At 48.7% G+C, this 23,702-nt stretch overlaps 1 protein-coding gene across 2 annotated transcripts in view; it reads right to left on the bottom strand.

The window, feature by feature from the left end:
- Positions 1-1,196: 1,196 nt before the first annotated feature.
- LOC110467865 (gamma-aminobutyric acid receptor subunit beta-4) overlaps positions 1,197-23,702 on the bottom strand; it is an 82,958-nt gene continuing 60,452 nt past the window's right edge. Inside the window, exons 5-9 of one of the 2 annotated variants that reach the window (XM_021525247.2) lie at positions 21,129-21,211; positions 16,967-17,104; positions 15,355-15,507; positions 12,481-12,725; positions 1,197-11,467 (exon numbers count right to left, since the gene is read on the bottom strand). In XM_021525247.2, coding sequence (XP_021380922.1) covers positions 11,090-11,467; positions 12,481-12,725; positions 15,355-15,507; positions 16,967-17,104; positions 21,129-21,211 — 997 coding nt within the window. In that variant the 3' untranslated portion in view covers positions 1,197-11,089. Of the gene's footprint in view, positions 11,468-12,468; positions 12,726-15,354; positions 15,508-16,966; positions 17,105-21,128; positions 21,212-23,702 lie in introns of both variants that reach the window. The other variant, XM_021525246.2, reaches the window with a different exon arrangement.

The raw sequence follows: 23,702 nt of genomic DNA on the forward strand, positions 1-23,702 counted from the left end.
AAAAAGAAAAAGAGAAACCTTCATCCCCATTACCTGCAAATATCAGAGTTTTTTTCCTCAGTGGCTGGTGACTTCAGCAAGTGTTGGGGAGGGGAACCAGGACTGGATTTCACATGCTGGGTGCTGAATGCAGTTCCTAGCATGATTTTTAGCCCTGACTTTCCATCCAGCAACCACACTGGTCCCACTTGCAGTAGGTCCAAACGGGGAAGAGCTCTGGATGCTGGGATGCCCAGCTAGAGCATTTCAGGCACTGTGAATATTCCTGTTTTCCTGCCTGAGCAGGGGGAGCAGCACCTCTCTGCTTCAGGGCTGCAAGGATGGCCCTGTCAGGGACAAGCACACTCCCAGCAGCATCCTTGTCGTTGTTTGTTCTGTGTTTCTAACCCTTACATTTCTGGTCACACCACGGAGGTGTGGAGCAGAGCAAGCTGGAGAGCAGAGCCTGGGTGGGGAATGGATTTTGGGCTGGTAACATCACTTTGCACCGCTGGGAAGTGGGGATTCAAGGCCAGCTCCCTCCTGTTCCTGCCATCATCTCTGACCACAGTCCCACCCCTGCCAGCCTCCCCCATGTCCCCACAGTCCCTCCGTGGGTGACAACAGAGTCCAGCACCCCCTGGCTGCACAGGCACCCTGACCTGAACATCCAAAGACCTCTAGATGGCCTTTTGAACTTTCAATCATAAATCTGGGAGCTTAAGTCTGGTCATTAAATACCTCCATAGCTTGCTGGAAGTGCATCAGTCATTTCTGAAAATGGTTCTGACTGGTTCCCTTTTGTTCAGCATAGCAAAGCCTACAAGGGCCTGAATATTTCATTTGCTTTTGGAAATAGGACTGAAGAACCCTCAGAAATGCAGAATTCCTGATCTTTGTTCCTCAGAGTTAGGGTAAGTCACTCACCTTGTGGTGGAAATACAAGACTGGGAATTTATTCTGATTTTCCCCTCTGCTCTAGGCAGTGTCATGGAGCTTGAGCACATTCCAGCTCTTGGTTCAAGCCAGCAGAACTCTTGGAAATGCAGAAAACTTTGCTCAGGTCTTAGCAAAGCCCTTGGGACACACCTTTCAGATGCCATCAGCACAGCTGTGTTTAAAGCTGGGGACAAGTTGGAGCCCTCTCTATGGCAAGGCCTAAAGACAGTGCCTTGAAAATGGAAACACGGAGAACACTCAGACCAGCAGAGAAGGAGTTGATTGTTTCACCTTCAAAGGCTGTATTTTATAAGTGTTACTTTTGTTCTGGGTAGGAAAAAAAAAGCACAAACCCAAAAGCCCAAGAAAGATTCCTAACCAGTCAATAACCAACAGTGTTCAAGTACATTTATGTCCACATACAGCATTTGTTAAAAAAGAAATATTTTTTTTTTTTGTGTTTTAACACCTTTTTTCAAAAAAAAAGAAAAAAAAGAGAAAAAAAGAGAGAATAAATTAATGTAATAAATTAATGTACACGTTACATTATTTTGGTGCTGGTATGGACCATTTTTAAAAACATTTGCTGTCAGCATTTATCATGTTTGTACAAAATTGTAAACTATTTTCAAGTTTGTTGGTTCTTTTCACTTTTGTTCATCATCACCTTTCAAAAACTGTCACTACAGGAACATAAACACCCCAAACAAAACCCCGAAAGAAGATCAAGGCAGCTGTCCTTGTCCCTCCCCACCCTTCCCCCTGCCCTCCCACCAGTGTCCCTAAAAGCAGCTGAAGGAGACAGTTTTTGAAAGCACCTGGCAGCAGTTGGTGACCACGTCCTTCCCAGAGCCCTCCTGGCTGCCCTGGGCTCCCACGGACACAGCAGAAAGTGCCACCCACCAGTCACACCTTCCCACCTCTAGAGTAGACAAAGATGGCTCTTTAGGTCATTTTATTTTATTTCTTTGTTGTTTTTTTCCCTTTTTTTGTTGTTGTTTTGTTATTTTTTTTTACAAAAATTTCTACATCTAAATCACTTTGCTAGAAACATTATTTTCTTTCCTTTTTTTTTTTCTTTTTTTTTACATTGGTTAAAGCAGAATCTGCTTTTGTGAAAAAAGACAAGGATCAAGGTCTTATTTCATGCAGAAAAAGCAAATTAAAGATCATAAAAATGGGTGGTTTGTTCTGGGTTGTTTTTTTTTTCTTTTTTTTTTTCTTTTTTTTTTTTTTTGTTTTTTATAACACTGTACAGGATGCAACGCAGCCACTCAGAGCATGTTAAGATGGTTCACAGCAGTCCCTTTGATAGCACACATTGACACTGACATTGATCCTCCTGCCCTCTTGCTGTTCAGCTGTTTGGATTTCAGACCACAGCAATTGTCCCCAGTCAGAGAAGACTCCTTCGTCTTTGGGAGGGAGATGGATGGGTGCAGCTGGAGAGGATGGGCCAGAAATGGAACACATTTTCCTGGGAAGGATGCCCCAGCCTTGTTTTCATGTCTTTTTTTGGTGCAACATCCCTGTAGCAAGTACACCGTGAAAGGGTGTTTGCCCTCCAGGAACTGGGTTCTCTTTTGGCAGGGGATGTGATTTCACACAAAGACACAATATGATGACATGCCAGGCAGTAGGAAAAGAAAATAAAAGTAAAACAACCCACCCCACAGGCCAGCCACAGCCCTGCCACCAGGGTCACGTGTATTTGCCAGAGGCTGGGATATTTCTGGGTGACTTCTCAGGCTTTCCTTTATCCTCAGTTTTTCCATTTTCTCCTCTAGCACCTGGCTGCTCATCCTCCCAGATATTAGAAACCATTCTCTGTGACAACTGCTGAATCTTTCTGGGGGTTTGCTCCCTCAGAATCTCCCCTTTGGGCCTGCCAAGCACACTGACCCAGCCCAGGGAGGCTGTCAGATCCAGGCAGGATTTCAAGGAGTTTCAAGGAGTTTTCCAGGCAGGATTTCAAGGTGCAGCTGTCAGGTCTGCCCCTGTGCTCAGACTTGAGCAGGACACGGGGCTTTGCTGGGCTGGGACTTGTGGGTTTGATCTCTGCTTTGCCCATCCCTTTCTTGCTGCAGTGCAAGGGAAAGGGGAGAGGGAAAGGTTGCCAATTGCCTTGCTAACCTTGCTAGCCTTGGCAGGGGCTGAAACTCGGGGATTTGTGCCCAGTCTCTGCTTGTGAGAGGCTCTGGGACACGTCTTCCTTCTGTCTGCCTCAAAAGTCAAGGGCCACGAGGGTGCCAAGATGTCTAAAAAGCCTGAAAGCTGCACTAGCAGAAGACCTGCTCCTGTCCAAAACAGCCACCGTGGGTCCCCAGCTGTCCCTGAGGCAGGCAGCACAGTAGTCCCCAGACTTTTGGGTCCTGTAGGACACTGTTTCTGGAGAAAAGAGGTTAAAGCATCACCACTTGTGGCAGCACCAGCTCTCTATAAGGGGCACCCTGGGCTCCCACCTGACATGTCACAATATTGTGCTCCAGGTCACCTGCTTGCCCCTGCACTGAGGCCTCTGGTCTCGCTGGGAGTGGCCATTGCCTTGGCAGGGCTCCAGCACAGCCAGGGGATGGTGGTGAGGGAGAAAAGCCCAGCCCAAGGCACCATCCCTCCAGGTGAAATGAGAGGACTCCCTTAAGGCCAGAGCCAAGACAAGCAGGTCCATCCCAGCATGGGCAGAGCATCTGTCAGTGCAGGGGCAGTGCCAGCTCCCTGCTCTGCAGGCAGGAGAGCAGCCACAGGGAGAAGAGCCTCTGCCAGCCTGAGCCAGGCTGCTCCTGCTGCTGCAAACTGCCCACTGCCCTTGCCTGAGGCCCCAGGGGCCAGCAGCATCACAACAAAGCACACCTTCCTTCCCTGCTGGCCTGGCTTCCCCCAGCTCAGGGGTCCCCAGACCCTCCCTGCAGGCCCATCAGCACCGGGGCTGGGCACCATGAGCCACGTGGTGGCACATCCAGCAGAGCACACAGTGGGCAAGGCATGTCCAGAGGGCTGGGAAAGCCAAGGAAAAGATCTTTGGTCTTTGTGCCTGGACACTGCATCAGACACCCAGCAAGGTTCCCAAAGACACATGGACCCAGCATCTAATTAAGTGAAACAATTAACTCTGGTGCTTCCCCACATTAGAGCGCTGAGAGCTGGGAAGCATTAGGCTTCACAGAAGGCAAACCAACACTGTTTAAAACACATACTAGAAGAGCAATTACCATCCCCTTCAAAAAAATCAACGATACTCACCGCTATACAGTTTCATCCGTTCTGGGGAAAAAGTCTGCCAGCATAAATGCCAAGCTCAGCCTGTGCAAATGATAAAATGTGTATCCCTGGATCATAAATGGGTCTATCACGTCTCCTCTCCTCACTTTGTCACACACATAGTCAGTATTATTCAGTGAGTGCTTTCTGGCAAGCTGTGGCTGTCTTAGATGGGAGCAGACAGCCCATGGCATGGGGCTGGGGAGGGGAGCTTTGGGATGCTCTGGGTCCACTGGCTCTGTGGTGACACTCCCAGATTCTGGGAGCAAGGCACTGCACTTTGTGGCAGAGCACAGTGCAGCTCAGGAGCTCGTGCTCACACAGGTCCCTGTTGTTTTGTCTCAGCAAAGCACCTGCCCTTGGCTCCCCACCAACCCTGGTGGCCTGGTCAGCAGCAGAAAGGGCTGATGGGGCTCTGGGGCTGCCCCACACTGATGCACTCCAGCCTTTCTGCTGAAGAATGGCCTTTCCTAAGAGGACTGAGACTCCCCTTAGGTCTGCCTTCCACATAAAGTGTTGGTTTGCTTTGTTTTTTTCCTTTTTGTCTTGCTGCAATAACACAAACAACAGGACATTTATTGACCCTGCTACAGAGAAGCCACACTTTCTGCCCCATGGAGGCAAGGCTGTCCTCTGCTTTTCCAGAGCACTAAACACAAGACAGGCAATTCCAGTTCAGGCTCCCACTGCCTTTACTCCATCTGCATTTCCCCTTTTATCCAAGGGACAGCTGACACCATCCTCCCCTCCTCACTACAGCTCCAGCTATGGTCAGGCATGATGCAGCTGCCTCTGGGAAGAGACCCCATGCACAAAAGACTGGGGTTTAGCACACAGCCTCCCCCCGCTGGCCTCAGGGGTGGTGGGATCAAACACTGAAAAGTTACTTACATACCATCACTTCCACCTCTACTGCCCACCTCTTCTGTGCTGCACTCACAGGTGGATCAGGGAGCCAGCCCCAAGGTCACCATCCCAGCACCTCTGTGCAGGCCCAGGCACAGCTCTGCCCTCCAATCCTGTGGGAAAAGTCTGGGGAAATGGTTATAGTAGCCTGAAGGTCAGTGCTTCTTTATTATACTTGTCACCTTTCAGCTGTTCTTCACTTCTGAATGTACAGAACCATTTTTATTTGGTTTACATCAAGACATTAGAAATCAAACAACTTTTTTTTCCTTAAAAAAAAAAAAAGGAACAAAAGGAAATGAAAAATAAAACCCAGCACTATATACATCTTCTTTTCCCCAGTCTCTGCTCCCCTCCCTCCCACCTTTTCCACCCTCCCTCCCTCCCTCCCAGCATCTGCATTAGGTCCCGCTTCCAACACATTGGTTTCACATCTCTCACCCAAACCCCATCCCAACTTTCCCATCTACTGTAAAGACATCCCGCCCTGCTTGGTAAGCCCAGTCTCCTCTCCCAGAAAGCATTTGGTAACCAGCAGGATGTTTCTTGCCTCGCTGTCTCTGGTGTGACACCAGGGCAGGGCTCAGCCGTGCCCCAGCCTGGCACAGCGGGCACTGCCCTGCACATCTCAGCCCAGCTCCTGCAACTTTGTCTGGATGCAAGTGATTGTCCCTGCCCCCAGGGACCGAGCTCTGCTGATGGCCACGCAGCCTGAGATCCCTCTTTTCCCTGTTCCTGACCTCCCTGTCCCCCGGAGAGGACAGGCTCTGCCCACCAGGGACTGCTGCCGTGGCTGGGCTTCCTGGAGTGCTGCCTGCAGCTGTACCCAGCCTGTCTGACTCAGGGATGTCCCCAGTGCTCCAGTCCCTGCAAACCTGTTGTATTGCACATATATTTTCAAAATATCTCTCCTATTTGCTCTGCTTCTGAAGTTACAGATCTCTCCTACCAACCACCTTTTCCTCAACCCATCCTCTCCATCAGATTCCAGTAACCACCTTCCCTAAAGCCACTGTCCTTTGGTCTGCAGCTCCAGAGGTTTCTCTTCTGTCTGAAAACAGCTCAGAGATTTAAACACCTTCCTCCTCCCCACAACAAAGAGAACAAAACCAGCTCCCTTCCCCACCCCGTATCTCCTCCTGCCAGACCCTCTGGAGCAGATCTGGTCAAACAGACTGGCCAGATCAGTTCCCTCCCTGGCTCTGGTTCTGGGAAGTGGATGTGCTGTCCATTGGACAGAGGAAGTGCCAAGCCTTGGCAGGTTCCCTACTTATTTGCAAGACATAAGCTGCTGGCGTGGTGTCAGATGTGCATGCAAGAAAGTTGGATGCCATTAAAAACCTACAGTCCTGTTTGTTTCATGCACTGTCAACTTATCCTATATACACTACTGGCTGGTTTATGCTCAAGCCATGATTAGAAAGGTTTACATCTTCCTTTTACCTTAGTAACCAAAGCTTTTCTGTCACCCATGGAATAGCAGGGGTTTGCTAGCAGGGCTCGTTTCCCTCTTCTGCACTTCCTGCCATTGTCTTTTCATTTCTCAACACTCAAGGCGAAGGGGGGATAGGAAGGGGACAGACAGAATTACAGTCCCAAGGTCCCAGTCACTAAAGGTCCCTGAGTGACAGCACTATACAGTATCAGAAAATGAAGCAGTAGAGTTGTGTTGGCCATGTATGTCCTGAGAGAGATTTCATTTCTATTTCTGCTCCTCCTTCTCCTCTTCCACGTGCCTTCTCTAGGCTGTTACACATGGAAAAGATACAAAACATTCTCCCCCAGCCCGGCTCCCTCAGGCAGCCCAGAACACCCCTGATGTTCAAATGCTAAAAAACACAACCCAGCAAGCAGCAGTCCTGCCCCAAGCTGCCAACAAACCAAGCCCTGAGCATTGCCTTCTGCACCACTGCAGCAAAGGTCAGAAGCAGCTCCACTTTGGAAAAGCACTCACAAAGCCTTTTGTCCCCCTTTCCCCTCTGTGAAGAAGAGGAGGGGAGCAGTGGGCATGCCAGATGCAGCATGGAAAACCCTTCCACCTTCCTGGTAACACATGCTTGTGATGGCTTGAAACCTCTGAGCCTTGAGCATCAGTAAAATGCCTTGTTTTTCCTTCACTAGGTTCTTCCTGGGTCACTGGCCCTCGACACAAGATGGGTTTGTTGCCTTCCTTAGGGGTGGAGGCAGGCAGCTGTGGAGGGGAACACGGAGGTGCCACCTCACTTTGTGAGCAGAGCATTCCTAAAGGCCTTCAGCATCCTTCCCTCACATTTCCTATTCCTCATCCCACTCCCAGGACTCTGTTGTTCTCCAGCACTCTGTCCCATCAGCAGCAAGTGTAAGGCAGCTCCTGAACTGTGCCCAGTCCTGACCACACACTCTTTGGCAAAGATTGTTGTGTCGGACCCAGAGTCCAGGAGTCTGGATGTACTGACTCTGTGAGTAACACTGACCTCGAAACACCAAGTTAGAAACATTCAAAGAGAAGCTAGGCTGACTCCTGATAAGAAAGAGAACCCAGCCAACAGAGAACTGAGGCCACAATAGAGGAGTCTGGCTCCCAGTCGCAGCAGGTGAAGAAATCTGCTAAGCAGCGCTTTTTTCCCTGGAAATCTTTTGGATTGTCACTGGGCTCAATCCTGGATTGAAGCCTCAAATAATTAAACACAGCCTGCCCGTGCCTGATCTCCAGTGTCTGGAGGCTGTACCTGCAGGGCACTGGCCACTCAGGACCCCACCCCATGTGGGGCTCAGCACCCGAGAAGCAAAGAGCATCAGTGGGGTTTGCATCATCTGTGTGCTGCTGGCCCTGCCAGCCCTTGGGGCCAGCTCAGACAGCCCTCAGGTGCCAAACCCATGCCACACATTCGTCAGGTTTTACTACAACTGTCACATTACTGGAGTTCCTGAGTCATCTTCCTCAGCTTCAGAATTTTCTACCCCACAGCCATTTGTTCTCCCTCTAATCTTAATAGGCTTTTTAAACTGCCTCTTTCTCTCCTCAGTTTTATCGTTCTGACCACCCTCTACATAGCAATCACATATATAAAGGGTAAATTTTAGATATTTTATTTAATCATCAATCACCTGGTTAGACTCCCCCTGCTGATAGGCAGTCTCCAAGTGGGAACTGCAGCCATGCCATGCTGATATCCACTGGCATTATACTGCTGCTGTCATAAAGCACAACTTTATGACTTCAATTAAAGCATTTAAAAGATATTTCTGAATAGAATCACACTAGAAAGCATAACTTTCTCCACTGGCCAAGGTTTCAATTCCTGCATATCAGGTAGAACTACCTGATTCTCCAGACTCTTATTCCTATACAGACCCATGAACTGCAGCAATCTGGGGAAAACCCATCCCCAACAGCACTGCTCATGGATGGGGAACCAGCAGGAGACTGTTCTGCAGGACAGGGGAGAATCTAAGTCTGATTTAACAATTGTGCTAAAACCTTGGTGAGTCCAGGGAGGCCTGGACCAAACATGTGCATGCATGAACATGAGAGAGGGGACAGACACGTGGGGAAGGGGGGATGTTCTACTCTTATGCTTCAGATTCTGCATAAGACACATTACTGATATAAAAATAACAATGATTACTCTGATGAGGCCTGATCCTGCTTCAGCCAAGTCCAGGCAAAACTTTCCCTGACTTCAGTGTTACTAGGTCAGGCCTGAAGTGATTCACATTTTCATAGTACAGACATAAATTAGTGAATTAAAGATGTGCATCAGGGTCACCTGAAAAACAGGAGTTTCCCTGGTCTCAGAGGATCACTCTGCTCTCCCAAGCAATGGGAATCAAGGAAAAGGGAGGAGAATGCTAGCAGGAAAATAAAAGGATGGTTGGATAAAGGGCAATGTGGGTGTCCATGGGTCTGACAGGAAAAAACTCTATCAGGTAAGAAGAAGGTTCTCATCATTACTCCAGGAACGGCAGAATGACCTAGGGTTAAAGTTTTGCACTTGTGAATTTAACATTTTCATGGCTTTTATTAATATTATAAGGGAGATTATCAATCATCAGTGATTGCCAAAGTGGCCAATAATTCAGTGATTTTCCTGAAAGTCACTGGCTCCTTTGGAAAAATCTGACCTTGGAGTCCAAGGCCAAGTTCCCCTCCTGTACCTTCCTCATGGATGGAAGCTGCTGGAGGCTCAGCAGCTTCCCCAGACTTCCACAAGCACCAAGCTCAGCATTTTCACTGCAACCTTCACCCTGCCCAGCCTTTGGAGACTATCATCATCCAGCAGGATGATGATCCATGGAACTCTACCTCATCCTCAGCTCCATCATCTGCAAGGAGAGGCACAGGGTGCTTTTTTTCTACACTCTGTACATCTTAACAGACATAAAGTGAGGCCTGGTAGAAGCAGCACAGGTCAGAGGCTGCCAGCCCACCATTCACTCCTGAATTTCTTAGGAAACGGGATCATTATAATTTCCCTACTTTTTTTCATCCTGAAACATAACAAAGTTAAATGATATCCAGCCTTTCCTGTGCCTTGATGCAGGCTATGGTCACTCAGAGGGCTGGAGTGTGGATCCATTGTCTGGCATAAGGAACAGGGAGAACAGGAAAGGGTTGAATTTTTAGAGTCCTGCAACTGCTTTTCTCTCCAGACTCAGTAAGGAAGATGCAGGGTGGGAATAACTAGGAACAGCTCCTCCTCTGAGGACTGAATCAGCTTAGTCTCCTCCAGGTCAGATGCCAGCAGTGAACAGCAGCACTGCCCTACTGCTGATCCCCAGATCCCTCTCTTCCCTCAGCAAGTGCCAATCTGCACACTCTGCCTCCCCAGCTCTGCCTCTGGAGCTGGAACCTCCAACCTGGCAAAGCTGCAACGAGCAAACAAACCCCTGCTATTCCCTCCCCCCAAACACACTGCCAGTTAAATGTCATCTGTGTTCTCTTTCTACAAAAGGTATTACAAAACCCCCCTCCCCAGCCCCCCTCCCCAGAAAACATGCTTGCACACACACCTCCATGGACACACCTGCCCACACACACACACACACACACACACGCACACAGAGATGCTCCACACACGCACATTCACACAGGAAAAACAGCTTGCAAACTCCTGAAGGTGGAAAAAGGCATCTTGCAAATGTGCCTTGGTTTTGATAAGTTCCCTCCTCCCTCCCTCCCTCCCTCCCTCCCATAAACCCCACGTTGCCCCTTCCCTCCCAAATAATTGCCTCCTCTTCCCCCCCTTCCCTTCCCTTCCCTTCCCAGCTCTTCCAAAATAAATATTCTTTTTATTTGTTGGTTTTAAAAGACTCTTTTAGGCTTGTAAGCAAGAGAGAGGGAGAGAGAGAAAAAGAAAAGAAAAATCTCATAGCGTGAGAATGAAACCCCATCATCTCATGAATACATGAAAGAATAAACATGAAGGGGTTAAGAGCAGTGACAGAAGAAAGATTTAAAATATATATAATAAGACTGAAAAGTGAAAGATGAAATTCAGTAGTGAAATGGAAGTGAGGATAGAGCATTAGTGAGCACAGCCAAAGATAACCTATCGCCCCAACCAGTTTTTGACTCAATTTCTTTAAATGTCCCCCCTCTTTTTTTTTTTTTAAACTTTTCTTAGTTTTGGCGTTTTTTTGTGTGTTTTTTTCTTTTTTTTTCTGTCTTTTTTTTCCTTTTTTTCTTTCTTTCCTTTTTTTTGGTTTTTGTTGTTTTTGTTAGTTTGTTTTTTTTTTTTTTTACAATGGTGTAAGTCCTTCAGCAGGAAACCAAAATCAAGACAAACACATCCCTCCCTGAAACCAAATCCCCTCCCGTACCTTTCTCTCCCTTTACCCCACCCCACACTCCGTGGTTCTACATGTGCTGAAAAGAGAAGAGTAAGCTTAGAATAAATCTAATGAACCATAGGAATAAATGACAATGATAGTAAAGAGTAAAACCCAAACCCAAAAGACCACAACACTCCTGTGTTGTCATTGTCTGAGCGTCTGTCCCTATTATCTCTCTCAGAGGCCGCAGGCATCAATTTACATAGTACAACCAGTAAACAAGGTTGAAGAATCCAAAAGTGATTGGAAAAATGATCCGTGACCACTTGTCAATGGTGCTGACGTCTGTCAGGTCTGGGATTTTGAGCTTCAGCTTGGAGGACCGCCGGCGCAGGCGGCAGTTGGCGCGGTTGCGGGCAGCGGCGTGGTGGCTCAGCGGGACGTGGCGGTCCAGGGTGGGGTGGTGGCCAAAGCCATCCCGAGAGGCCAGCGGCTTGCGGAACTGGATTCCTGAGCCCTCGAAGGACATGACAGAGTTTCGAGAGTCGCCCACGCTGCTCATCATGTCCGTGGCCAGCAGCTCGTTGTTCATCTCCAGCGTGCTGAGGAGGATGTTACCATAAGGGTCAACCTGGAACAGGGAACACAGACACAGAGGTACTGGGGTGTCCTGTGCACCATTAGGGCTGATTCTGAACAGATTTCTGGGGAGTAATGCTGTTGGAAATGATGTGTCTTATAAACTTTTAAATTAACTTTAGTCATGGGTTGGTTTGCCTTTGCCAAAGGGGGGTGGAAATTGAGGTTTCTCTTCAAAAGATTCTATTCATCAAGGGTTTGAGTCTCACTGGGTGAGGCTTCAGTCAACAAAAAGAAGATTCCTAGATTCTGAGAGCTTAATATCTACAGGTTGGAAGTAGCCAGAAGACACACCGGAGACAGAGAGATATTAACAGATATTAAACCCATGGCAGGTTCCCAGTCTGGGAAAAGATTGATAAGAGAGCCAAAGAATGAGGACCAAAAATAGCATTGAAGGTGAAGGAATCAATAGCCAATAGGAAATCAAATACTAATAATTGTGTAATGCAGAACCAAAGAATGAGAATTTCTTTGAGGGTTTTTTTAACATATAAATATGTGAAAATTCTGGTAAATAATCATATGTGGTTGGAATAATTTCCTCTGCACATCCTGGCCAGAATAAAGTAATGCCTGACTCGTTAATACTTAAAAGATGGTGTTGGGGAGTTCCTTTTCTTCCCCGGAGTTTGGTGACCGTATCCCCGATGGGGTCATTTGTGAGCTCTGAACATGCTGCATTTGGGGGTTGTCCTCTGCTGCTGGGGTGAAAGGAGCAGCCACCTGTGCTTGCAGCAAATTTTTTAGCGGGGGAAGTGTGGTTCTGCCAACACAGGAGGACCTAAAACCACAGAGGGACTTTTGGCTGCCCCACGCAAGGAGGAGGGCTCTGGTGAGACTGGATGAGGACGATCAAGGTGGAAAAATTCCCAGTAATCACCAGACAAGAGAAACTGGGGTTCATCTCTAGCGATGAGCACAAAGGCTGTTGCACAGCTCACCCAGTGGAGAGCCTGAATTCTCCTGGCACAATGAAAGGAGAGGACAAACCTGCTCTCTCACCCTCTTCTCCTCGTAACGGTGGCGCTCGTTGTTGGCCTTGCTGACGCGCTCGCTCTGCTTCTTCTGCTGCCGCGGCCCTCGCCCGAAGAATATGTAGTTGACAAAAGCATATTCCAGGAGTGCCAGGAACACGAAGACAAAGCAGCCCATGAGATAAACATCAATAGCCTTGACGTAGGGGATCTTGGGCAGAGTCTCCCGCAGGTGGGTGTTGATGGTTGTCATGGTCAGCACCGTGGTGACCCCTGTGAGGAGAGGGCAGGTGCTCTGTTACCCACGTGGGATGGTTTCCTGGAATGCTGTTTGCAGCTCCTTCATCCCTCCTTCCAGCTGGACAGCTGCAGGAGGGATGGGAGCAGTGCAACTGGGAAGGAAGCTGTCATGATTCTAAGCCCACATGCCCACTACAAATTGCTGCAGAAAATGATCCAGCAGCAAACAGCTGGAGAAAATCTCAAAGATGACCATCATCAGTATGATGGGGATCAGCATCCCTGTTTCTTTAAGTCGCCCTGATCTTCCCTCTTTCTCTCAGTCTAGTAGGAAGTATTGTTTTGCTCTTTTTTACCCTCTTCTCCTCCTTTTTTTACCTTCATGAACTCATGAGGTTTCATTGTGGGCTACTGAATGCCTCAGCATCCTTGGCATCGTGAGTTTATAAGCTGCTGTGTCTTTCCAATGCCATGGATTGGAGAAAGAGTGAAAAGATTTCCTCTTCATGGCACTCTCTTTTTCTTGCCTGCATTGTAGGCTTCTGTCCTTGACCCCATCAGTTCCCACCTTCCTCTCACCAGCTTTACCATTCATTACATCACTTATCACTTGTACACATTCCTCCCATGGTTCTCACACTCTCCCTTTTAGGCCTCCTCACATTTCTTGCATTCTTAAATAAGCATTTTGTGAACACTTTTGTCCCCATCTACTCAGTTCCAAAAGCCTGATTCACTATGATTACTCTCACAGCTTCAGTCCTCTCCTTAAGCTTCTTCAAGCTTCTTCTCCGACTCCTCCCTTCTCTGGACTGCCACAGTGGCCTCAGACCTCTTTGACAGCCTTCCACCAGCTCCAAAGACATGGCAATGAGCATTCATAATTCTTTTGGGGGTGATAACTCTTACTCTTCAACCTAGTCTTCCTCTGCTTCTCTAGCTGTTCTTACTACCTTGCTGATGTTCTTTTCCTCCTCATCTCCCTGTTGGCAGCTCTAACAATCCCTATGACCTTAATTTGCTCCTGTGGTTTCAGCCCCACCGGTACAGTGATGGCTCTCTGTGCACCCTGGACCTCTGCTTGGCCTGCTTCCCCTTCACCCTCGCTGTGTCTTTGGTGTCATGCCTGATAACAGACTGAGAGAACTATTAGCCTTCAGCTGAGTAAACAGAAGGGAGATATATTTGTATACACACAATATGGTCTATATTTAGGCAGTAGTCTAAACATACAGAAATCTGAGGCAAGGAAAGGGAGAATAGAATGATCTCTATGTCTCCATTAAGAAGTGGACAAATTGCAATGGATACTTAGGGCAGAGGCAAAGAGGAGCTCTTTGACTGTGTAAGCAGGTAAATCTGGAGGTAAAGTGACCAGAGGAGGCTGTGGAGATTCTTTTCTTGGAGTTTTTTTATGGATAAGTTAGGTTGAGAAGTTTCAGGAATAGTTTAGGGAGAGCTGTTTCAGTTCTGATCTACAAATTTTTTTCTGTCTTCTTTGAGTCCAGATATCAGCAGAAATTCAACAGCTGTGCATCTCGCCTCCACCCTCTTGCTTGTGCTTTCACAATGTCTGCCATGGTCTTTTTTTCTTCTCTCTCTGATTACATTCCTCTCAATGCAATTTACCCTTTTAATTTGCCAAGTTCTTCTTCTTCCCTCCCTGTCTCCCTGCTCCAGCCTGTCCAAGCAGGCAAAGCCAAATCACCTTTTTTATACCTTTGTACAACCCATCCCTCCTCTGAGCCTTCTCAAACCCTTTCTCCTAGAGCTACTTGAAGCCCCCAAGCTCTGCTGTAAGACCCAGAGCTGCCCTGCCTCTCTGGGCCTTGTCCCACTCAGAGATCCAGCCCTGCTCCCTCCTCACCTCTGCTATTGCCTCAGAAGTTTCCCTCATGTCGCACAGCCCATTCTCATATGCCAGCCATCCACCCTTTCTCCTGCTCCTCCTTCCAAACCCTCATCTGCCATCCACCCCCACTTCCCTTCTGTTGCTTAAAAACCTCATTTCCCCCCCTCTTATAGGAAAACATTCCTATTTAGGGGAGCATGTGCCAAAGAAGAACTTGGACTTTAACTACTGTCCCACATTTGCCTTGGTATGGAAGGTCTTCTTCTGCAGGGAGTGTCTGCATGGGGCCTGAGCTATCAGAAAAACGTGCCATGCCCCTTCTTTTATTTCTTTCATCTTTTAACCATTCCCATACAACTTTTTGGCTGTCCAGCCTCAACGATCATCAAGCAACTGACCACTCCTGGCACACCTGTTGACAAAAGTGCCCAGATGTCTCTTCCTAAGAAAACCAGTGCAAACCAGAGCGAAGGAACTCAGGGCATGTCCCACGTACCTGAGAATCAGTGACCATCTACATTTTTGTTTAGAGTTCAAACTCACACCCCAGAAATTTTTGGTAGGAGTTTTACTGGTTCAAATAGAACAGATTCCAGTTTGGGAAGTATGAATTAAAAAAAAAAAAATTAAGTAAAAGAAAACCCTTCTGACTGAAAATTTAAAGTTTTTTTCATTTAAAAAAATGTCCATTTGGGATGACAACTTTGACAGGCTTGCTTAATTGCTACATCATAAAGAAAAGGGATTTTCTTTGTTACAGCTGATGGCCCTCAAGAAAACACCTCCAAAATACAATGAAAAGGTCCATACCCAGTGCCACTCGTGCAGCAGAAGCATCATAGTTGATCCAGAAGGAGACCCAGGACAGGATGGTGATGAGGATGGATGGCATGTAGGTCTGCAGGATGAAGTAACCAATGTTCCTCTTAATCCGGAAACTCAGCGATAAGCGCAGATACGAACCTGCCAATGAGACATCAAAGGAGGATGTGGTGGGAGAGGAGGGCAAGGCTGGATTTCTGCTAAGAGCTTAGGTTAGGAACTGAAATTTCATTTGGAAAGAGTTCTCAAGAGGCAGGAAAAATGAGAAATCTCCTGTTTCCTGCAGCTGGTTTTGCAGACTGGTCAATTTTTGCAGGGGGTCCCTTCGGAATCTGCTCAGTTGTCCCAGAGTATTAAGAAGAAAGGAAACTCTACATAAGTCACATTATTATATCAGCCATCATGGGAGAATGGCTGTTCATTGCTGGAATTGCTATTATGGTGCCAGCCAATATGATGGAGGCTTACACTGGAGACTTTAACCCTATATTTGGGTGCCCCGAGATGATTTTCCAATGTTTCATGTGCCAGCTCTGCCTCCAAACAGCAATGAAGATCTGAATCATATTTTTCCCATGCTGTTCTAAAAATAGGTTATGGTCAGACTGGGCAAATTCATATGCAAATAGAGAACTGTTAGTTAATCTGAAGGTCTCTTTTTTATTATTTTCAAGTTGTTGCAGCTTCCTCCTAATCTTTTAGCAAACCTAATGAGGATAGTGAGGACAATAAGTACTTTTTACAGTCCTTCCACTGGAGCAGGCTAATTTTGACAAGGACAAAGCAGTGCCTCTTTCACTGCTGTGAGACAAAGTCCAAGTCATTCCTCCTGCCCACCTCTGTCCCTCAGGCAACACAGGAGCCTGAAATATGGGTGTAATCCTGGTTGGCAGCTAAAGTAATGAGAAAACAGCAGTTCTAAACCATCAAGGATGTAGATTGGGAAAAAGGAGGTATTGTTCTCACATCACCATGTGCCTCTTGTATGTATTATACAGTATTTCACTTGTATGGCTTGGACACAATATTTCACCAGTATTTTTTGACAGGTGTGTGCTGTGCTCTTTCGGCAGTGAACTCCACCTCAGACCAGCAACCAAAATTTAACCCCCTCCAACTTTCCAGCTGGCAGCATCTGAATCGTCCCAGGTATTCTCTCCAAACCTTTTTATTGCCATGTACAGATGGGTTTGCATCATTTCATAGCCCACTTGCTTCTCAATGGATATATTTTCTCCTTACTATTGCACCTACATTAGCTTTGAGACCCAGATGTAAACCACATAAAAATCAGATGAAGGCTGAGAACCTTCTGAAGAGGTTCTGAGCTCACTCATTATTTTGACTAAGAAAGGGGAATAATTGCAGTGGGGAAAATGATCCTGAAAGTTTTTGAAGAGAAGCAGACATTAAAAAAAAAAAAAAAAAAAAAAAAAAAAAAAAAAAAAGGAAAAAGCAAAGCTGGTGGGTGCAGAAGTCACTTTCTCTTTTGAGGAACCCCAAGGTGAAGCCTAGATCCCCAGCATCTGAATCAGAGGGATTCAGACCAGTTGATCAGCAGCAGGTTTGCCCATCCCATGCATGCCTTCACCAGACTCACCAGTGGTGAAGACCACTTCCCTGCTGACCAGCCTCTGCTCGATGATGGTGAACTGGGGCAGCTCCAGCACCTCCATCCCCGTGACAGCAGAGTCATTCCCTTGCCAGAAGAAGACAATGTCATCCACCGTGTAACCATCTGCAGGGAGGAAGGAGCACACAGGGAGAGCTAAGCTGACAGGCTGGACCAGATGACATCTCCATTTGCACTAAGGTGATGTGGAAAAGGATCCAAAAGAAAGCCCACACCAAGCCTAGCCTCTCCCTGCTGATATACTTTCTTTCTTCAGCTGAGCTTGGCAATACAGTCCCCAGGAGAAGAGGAAGAACTGGCCAGAACTCCCACTTCTGGCTAGAATTCAGAGCAAAAGGTGAGGCGTGGCCCATCCCACCTTGACTTGCACCATGTAATCTCCATGGCTGACATGACAGCGACCTGAGCACCAGAAGCCTCTGTCAAATGCACCAAACACAGCATTTTGCTTTTTAAAAACTGCCTCCTTTTACCAGGAGGGGGAGACCACACAGTACAGACTGGTGGGACTGGGTAAACAGGGCAGCTCAGTATTAAACATTCCCAGAGAGAAGAAGAGCTATAGCAGCAGCTGAAAAGAAGTTTGAAGATGGGAGCACCTCCCTTTCCTCTCAGGCAAAATTCAGATCCAAGAAGTGAACAGAGTCTCTCAGGTTGGGGGCTGTTTTACCAAGTGCTGGCTGAGAAGAACGGTAATGAAAGAAGAGAGGAAGGGGAGCCAGACTCAAATATTCATCCCTTAGATTTCAGGGCCATGGGTTTGCTAACTCAGCCAAGCTTCTTGCTTTAACCCCAAAATACACATGGCAGACAGGGCTGCATGGGCTGGAGATGTGACCCGCAAGTGCTCTGGACTCGTGGGGGATGAGGACCAGGGGATGAACCCATGAAATCCCTCACCCACCAGTTCTGTGTTCACAGCCCTGCCCTGTCCTGGGGGCAAGGATTCTTCACAACTTGAAAATCAACAGTGCTTGTGTGTATTGCAGCCCTTTGGCTGTAGCTGCTCAGATTGTCAGTAAAGCTTCCTGGGAGCAGTAGGACATGGCCAGGCTTTGGTGCAGCTCGGGGTACGGCTGCCTTCAGCGCGGGAGCCTCACCTGTGCCACTGGCAGCTCGTGTTCAGCACCTGCACTGCAGCACAGAGCCTGCCTTGGCCAGCCACCCTCGCTGTGCCAGGCTCACTGCCACTCGGGAGAGTGCCACCACACCCAGCAATCATCAGGGCAACGAGGAGCTGCTGGATGTGCCACCCAGGAGAAATTCTGCTTTGGGAGTTCCCCAGATCAGAGGTGAAACTTCGAGGACAGTGTCATCCTGAAGCTCCCGAGTGGACAAAGGGCTCAGCAGTCTGCTCTGATCTCACAGCTGACCCTGCTCTGAGCTGCAGGCTGGACTAGAGACACCCCGAGGTGTCTTCCCAAACGGAATTATTTGATGACTGTGCAGTCTCCAAGCCCACATTCTGCGCTCTCAGTCATTACTGCACTTATTCACGGGTGCCAAAATATAAACCACATCTTCCAAATGCCGTGCCACATCTGCTTCTGGTGGAAATCAGCCAGGGCTCCACCTCCTCCCCTGGCTGTTCCTGCTCCCAGTGTGCTAAACCCTCACACCTTGGAGCCCACAGGGTTTCAGGACCTTTGGGTTATCCTCCTCACACACCAGCTCTGTGCAAGGACCTGGTGTTTGCATCACTCAGCCCCAGGGCTGGAACAGAAACACCCAAGTCCCCCGACTCGTCCTGGTGGCCGATTCCAGCAGCTCCAACACCCTCCCAGCTCAGAAACGTTGTGTACGATTCCACATCGGAATTCACCTGCCTCAGACTCTCAGGCTCCCGTGGTTGTCCTGAATTTCTCCAGGAGGTTCCCGAGCTCTTTCCCACAGCGTTCCCCCTCTGCAGGGGTGAACCCAGCCTGGAAACAATTCACCTCTCCACCTCCTTTGCAGTAAACAAACCAGACTGATCTACTGAGGTTTCTCACTGCACAACATCTGCTCCAGCTCTTGAACCACTTTTTAGCATCTTCCCTCAACCTTTTCCGATTTCTCAGCTTCCTCCCTAAATTTTGGAACCCAACCACAGACAGCGTTCCCCATCTCAGTGACATGTTCAGAGCCAATCAGTTCTGAGCTCTGACTCACGGCTCCCCTGGTTTATATAACAGGGCTGGCTCCAGCATTGTGCCAGAGCCACAGAACCTCCAGCCGTGGTGCCTCCCTCACCTCCCGTGTGGCTCCAGCCCCAGGCATGGCCCTGCAGTCCCACACGGGCACAGAGCTCTGCACTTGCTGTGCCCAAAGCCCTTCCAGATGGATTCCAACTGGGACGGATTCAAATGTGCAGCGAGCGAAGCCTCGCACGCTGCTATCTTCATCATCCACAAATTTAACAGCAGTGACTTCAAATTTACTTCCTGATCAGCAATGAAAATGTCAAATTATGGTAACTAATTTTAGGAGATCTCACAGTTAACTAGCTCTATTCCATTTATTCTATGACCTGCTGGTGTTGGGTACCAATTTTTGTATTTTAATTTTTTTTATTATGGCATTATGCAATATGAAATCAAGCATGTTTTTCATGAAGCCATTTTTAAAAAATGTTTCTAAAGGGAAAGGTTGCTTGGTCTAAAAATAAATGCTTCACTTTGATTTCTAGCTTTAAAGAGAAAACCAAATTTCCATTTTACTTCTAAAAAGTAAATGAACTTTCACAAAGACAAGTCATTTCCATCTGAAATATCGAAAAGTATTGATATGACGTCTTAAAATGTCAGATTAGCAGCGTGTTTGCAGCCTGCCTCATCAGGATTTTGTTGGATCCTGGCACACAGATAGGCAGGGGTATACGTGGTGAGAGTTATTTTTGGGGTGAAGGGATGGGATCAACAGGCAGTGCTTATCTCCTACAGGTAAGGGCTCTGAGTTTCTGTGGGGCAGGGGACCTCATCTGCCTTCTGCTGCTTCCCAAACCCAGCACCCCTGCATCAGAAAAGGGCTTTTTTCTCTGAGGTTTGGGTCGGTTTTGTTTTTTAAAATACATTGGTTTTATAATCTGGCCCTAAAAGGATTGATGTTCCAGAGTCAAGTGGAAGCAAAGAAAATGGAGCCCTGCAGATTGAGAATGTGCAAGTGTGTAAAAGACAAAAGCTCTGAGAGAGGAAACAATTGGATCTCTTCATCTCGGCCTTGGTCTCAGGAATATTGTGTGGAAATGCAGCTTTGATGAACAAATTGGCTGGACATGACCCATTAAGAACAAAATCGCAACACGGGGAACTGTGGGTAATTCCCTGCCTTCTGTTTCCCTGGTTGTACTGGAAACTGTTCCCAAACTGCTGAGGAGTGGCAGGAATGACATTCTGGCACTCGTGCCTGCAGCAGGACCCCATTTCCATCCCGTGAGCCTGCACGGGCAGGATGGGGAGGGCAGCTCCCAGCCACGGCTGCTGTGGGAGCTCCCTGATGGAAGGAGCAATTCCAGATCCCTCCCTGATGGAAGGAGCAATTCCCAAATTCCTCCCTGATGGAAGGAACAATTCCCGATCCCTCCCTGATGGACGGAGCAATTCCCAGATCCCTCCATGATGGACGGAGCAATTCCCAAATCCCTCCCTGATGGAAGGAGCAATTCCAGATCCCTCCCTGATGGAAGGAGCAATTCCCAGATCCCTCCCTGAAGGAAGGAGCAATTCCCAGATAATCCCTGCTGTGGCTGGAGCTCTGGTGCCCCGGACAGCCCTGGAGGGAACCTGCCGTGCATTTCTGTCAGGGAGCCAGACCTCCTCTGCCAGCAGACTGGAAGAGGATTTCCATGGGCATCCAGGGAACATCCAGGCAGGGATGAGGGCTTGGGTACCACCTCTCACACGGAGTGGAGCCAGCCAAGAGCAAGGACAGCTTCCTTAACACTAAGGGAGGCTTCCACCACCCTCCTGGGACTGATTTGAATGCCCGGCCTGCTGCTAGAGCTCCGTTTTCCTGGGAATTTCCCCCATGGGTGAGGGAGCCTGGTGCTGCAGCAGCCCTGGGGGGCATCCCCAGGAGCAGGGAGCTGTGGCAGGGGCGGGTGGCATCAGGTGGCACCGCGTGGCAGGGGATGTGCCCGAGGCATACGCACAGCTCTCGATCTCCAGCGTGCAGTTCTGCTGGTCCAGCGGGTACCTCCGCAGGTCCATCATGCAGGCGGCCGTGGTGGTGATCCTGAAAGGGGAAGAAGGACAAAAATACAATAAAATTGAAAAACCAATAAAATCTGTTGTGTCTCTGCTTTTTTCTTATAAAAAAAAAAAAAAAAAAAAAAAAAGAAAAAAAAAGGAAAAAAAAGGAACAATGAAAGGCAGAAGTGAAAGTCAAGCAGCATTTGGGGCTGCTGTTTCCCTGGAAACCAGGGAGATCCGGGGTGGGAGGTGTGCAGGGCGGGGGGCTGATGCGGCTCACCCCCAGTGGCACGGCACAAACCCTCCGTGACTCACGGCAGCAAGGCAGCATCTCTATTAACGGGGTGGGGAGAGAGCTGTGTTCCTGCTCTGCCTCTCCCTGGAGAGAGACAAAGAACCAGGAGCAGGCACAGCCCTGGCTTGGGGGGGAAGAGGAGAGGCTGCGGGCGTGGAGCAGGGAGACAGCAGACACGTGTCATTGAGGCCCAGGGTGGATTGATTCCATCACCCAGCAGTGCCCTACTGCTGACCACACTGTCACCCCCTTCCCTCACAAGCTGCTCCAAACCCCCTAATTACAGCCCCCATCCCCGTGCCCCTCCATCGTGCCCACTTTGGCACTGCCAAACCCAAACCCCAAAACCCCAGGGAACTCTGGCAGAGCCTTCCTGCTCCACAGCCCCGCTAACGGAGGCACCTGTGTGCAAATGATTGTGTGGTCAGCAAAGACACTTGGGGATGTGTGTGGGGGTGTGTGCATCCCCCCAGAAAATAAATATGGGGAGGGGATGAGGGTGGGTGCTGCTTTGGGGTGTTGGAGCACAGGGAGGACACAGAGCAGCGCAGTGCCTGTGCTGAGGTTCAGCTGAGGATGCCAGGAGGGTTGTGTGTGGTGTACAGGAAGGAATAGTGTACATCTCTGAGATGGGGGATTTTGGGGTGGGATAGATGAGGGCATGAGAGGCAGGGACAGAGTTAACTGCCCAGCATGGCAAGACCCTGGAGTTAACAGGCTGCCCTGTTTCTCAGATCCATTGCTCCCCTCGCCCTTTGATGCAGTCTTCTTCCTGTGCCATGGATGTGTGCATAGTGCTGGAGAGGGGGGACAGATTGCTGCATTCTCCCCCTATTTTTTCAATTAACCATCTGGAAGGCATTAATCAAGCTACACATTTTTTACTATGTAGGCATAACCAGTGAACTGTTAAGTAGAAAGCTTTATCTTCTGAGCCCTGTGGCCTGGGAGAGAGAAAAGAGAGGGGAAAAAAGAAAAAACAAGAAAGCAGGGAGGATGAGATGGCGAACCAGTGAAAGAGAAGGGGAAAAAAAATAAAAAGAAAAAGCAAAAAACATCAATGGTAGAAAAAGAGACCAGAAAGGGGGAGAATATGGGTGAAGCTGGACATAAAATTGGAAATGGGGAGGAAGGGGGAAGGAGGTGGGAGGATAGAAGAAGGTGGAAGAGGGCTGCCCCAGTGGGGGTATGGGGGCAGGGGCTGTGGCAGGGCAGGCTGGCAGCCCCGCAGAGCTGCTGGCTCTTTAAGAAATCTCGTGTGCTAAATTTATCTTCTCTGCTGTCTGTGAAGTCTGTTTGTAGGAGATGAAGCCTTGAGGAGAGCCTTTGCCACTGCCTGCCGTGCTATAAATAGATCCGAAGAGACGAAGGGAATTTATATATATCCTCACTGGGTCTAGATACAACACTGCAACTGCCCTTTCTCCGAGCAGGGGGCCCAGGCGAGCTCTTAACCCTTTCATCTGTGATGCATTTGGGGTGGAGGAGAAAGCTCTGAGGGGGAGAAGGACAACAGGACAGGAACCACTTAAAAAATTACCACCGCTGCCTTGCCCTTGTGTGGATTGCTTTCGCAGCCTCCCAGCTTGGCTGCTCTAGGAGGGCAGCTGGGAACACAGTGCCTGTGCCACCCTAATCCTGCTCTGTGCCGGGGTAACTGGGCATTGTGGTGGTGGGGGTGAGCAAAAAGGGAGCTGCAACCTTGGCAGGAGAGCCCAAGGTGGGAGGTGCAGAGTCCATGGCCGGGACCAAGGAGTGGGATGAGTCATCCCCCTGTGCTGCACACAGCATCCACTCTCCGGATTATACCGCACCCCTGGGAAACCGCGGCCACGAACGCACGTCCCCGCTTCCCCTACAGTGTCAGATGCAAAAAATGTATTAAATGAAAATTTTCCACCCCATTTGTGGAGCCCCGCAGGCTAAAACCTTTGCACAGTGTCCATCCCAAAATCGCAGCCTGGCTGCAGGGCTGGCTGCAGAAAGGACACGCGGGCTGTTGTGCTCACAGAGGGTCCCCCTCGCCAGGATTTGCTTATCACCTGCAGTGCTGGTTGGAAATGCAGAGCGTGACACAGTGAGATATGGCTACCACGCTCCATGCACCAAACCCCGCTCACGCTGGCAGCTGGCATAAATCCACAGCCACGCCAATGATTTTTGCAAGATCACACCAATCTGTATCAGCAGAGATTTACATCAGGGCAGAATTTAGCCCTGTTGATTCAAAAGGAAGGGA

The sequence above is a fragment of the Lonchura striata genome, chromosome 14 (genome assembly GCF_046129695.1).
Source record: "Lonchura striata isolate bLonStr1 chromosome 14, bLonStr1.mat, whole genome shotgun sequence".
NCBI lineage: Eukaryota > Metazoa > Chordata > Aves > Passeriformes > Estrildidae > Lonchura > Lonchura striata.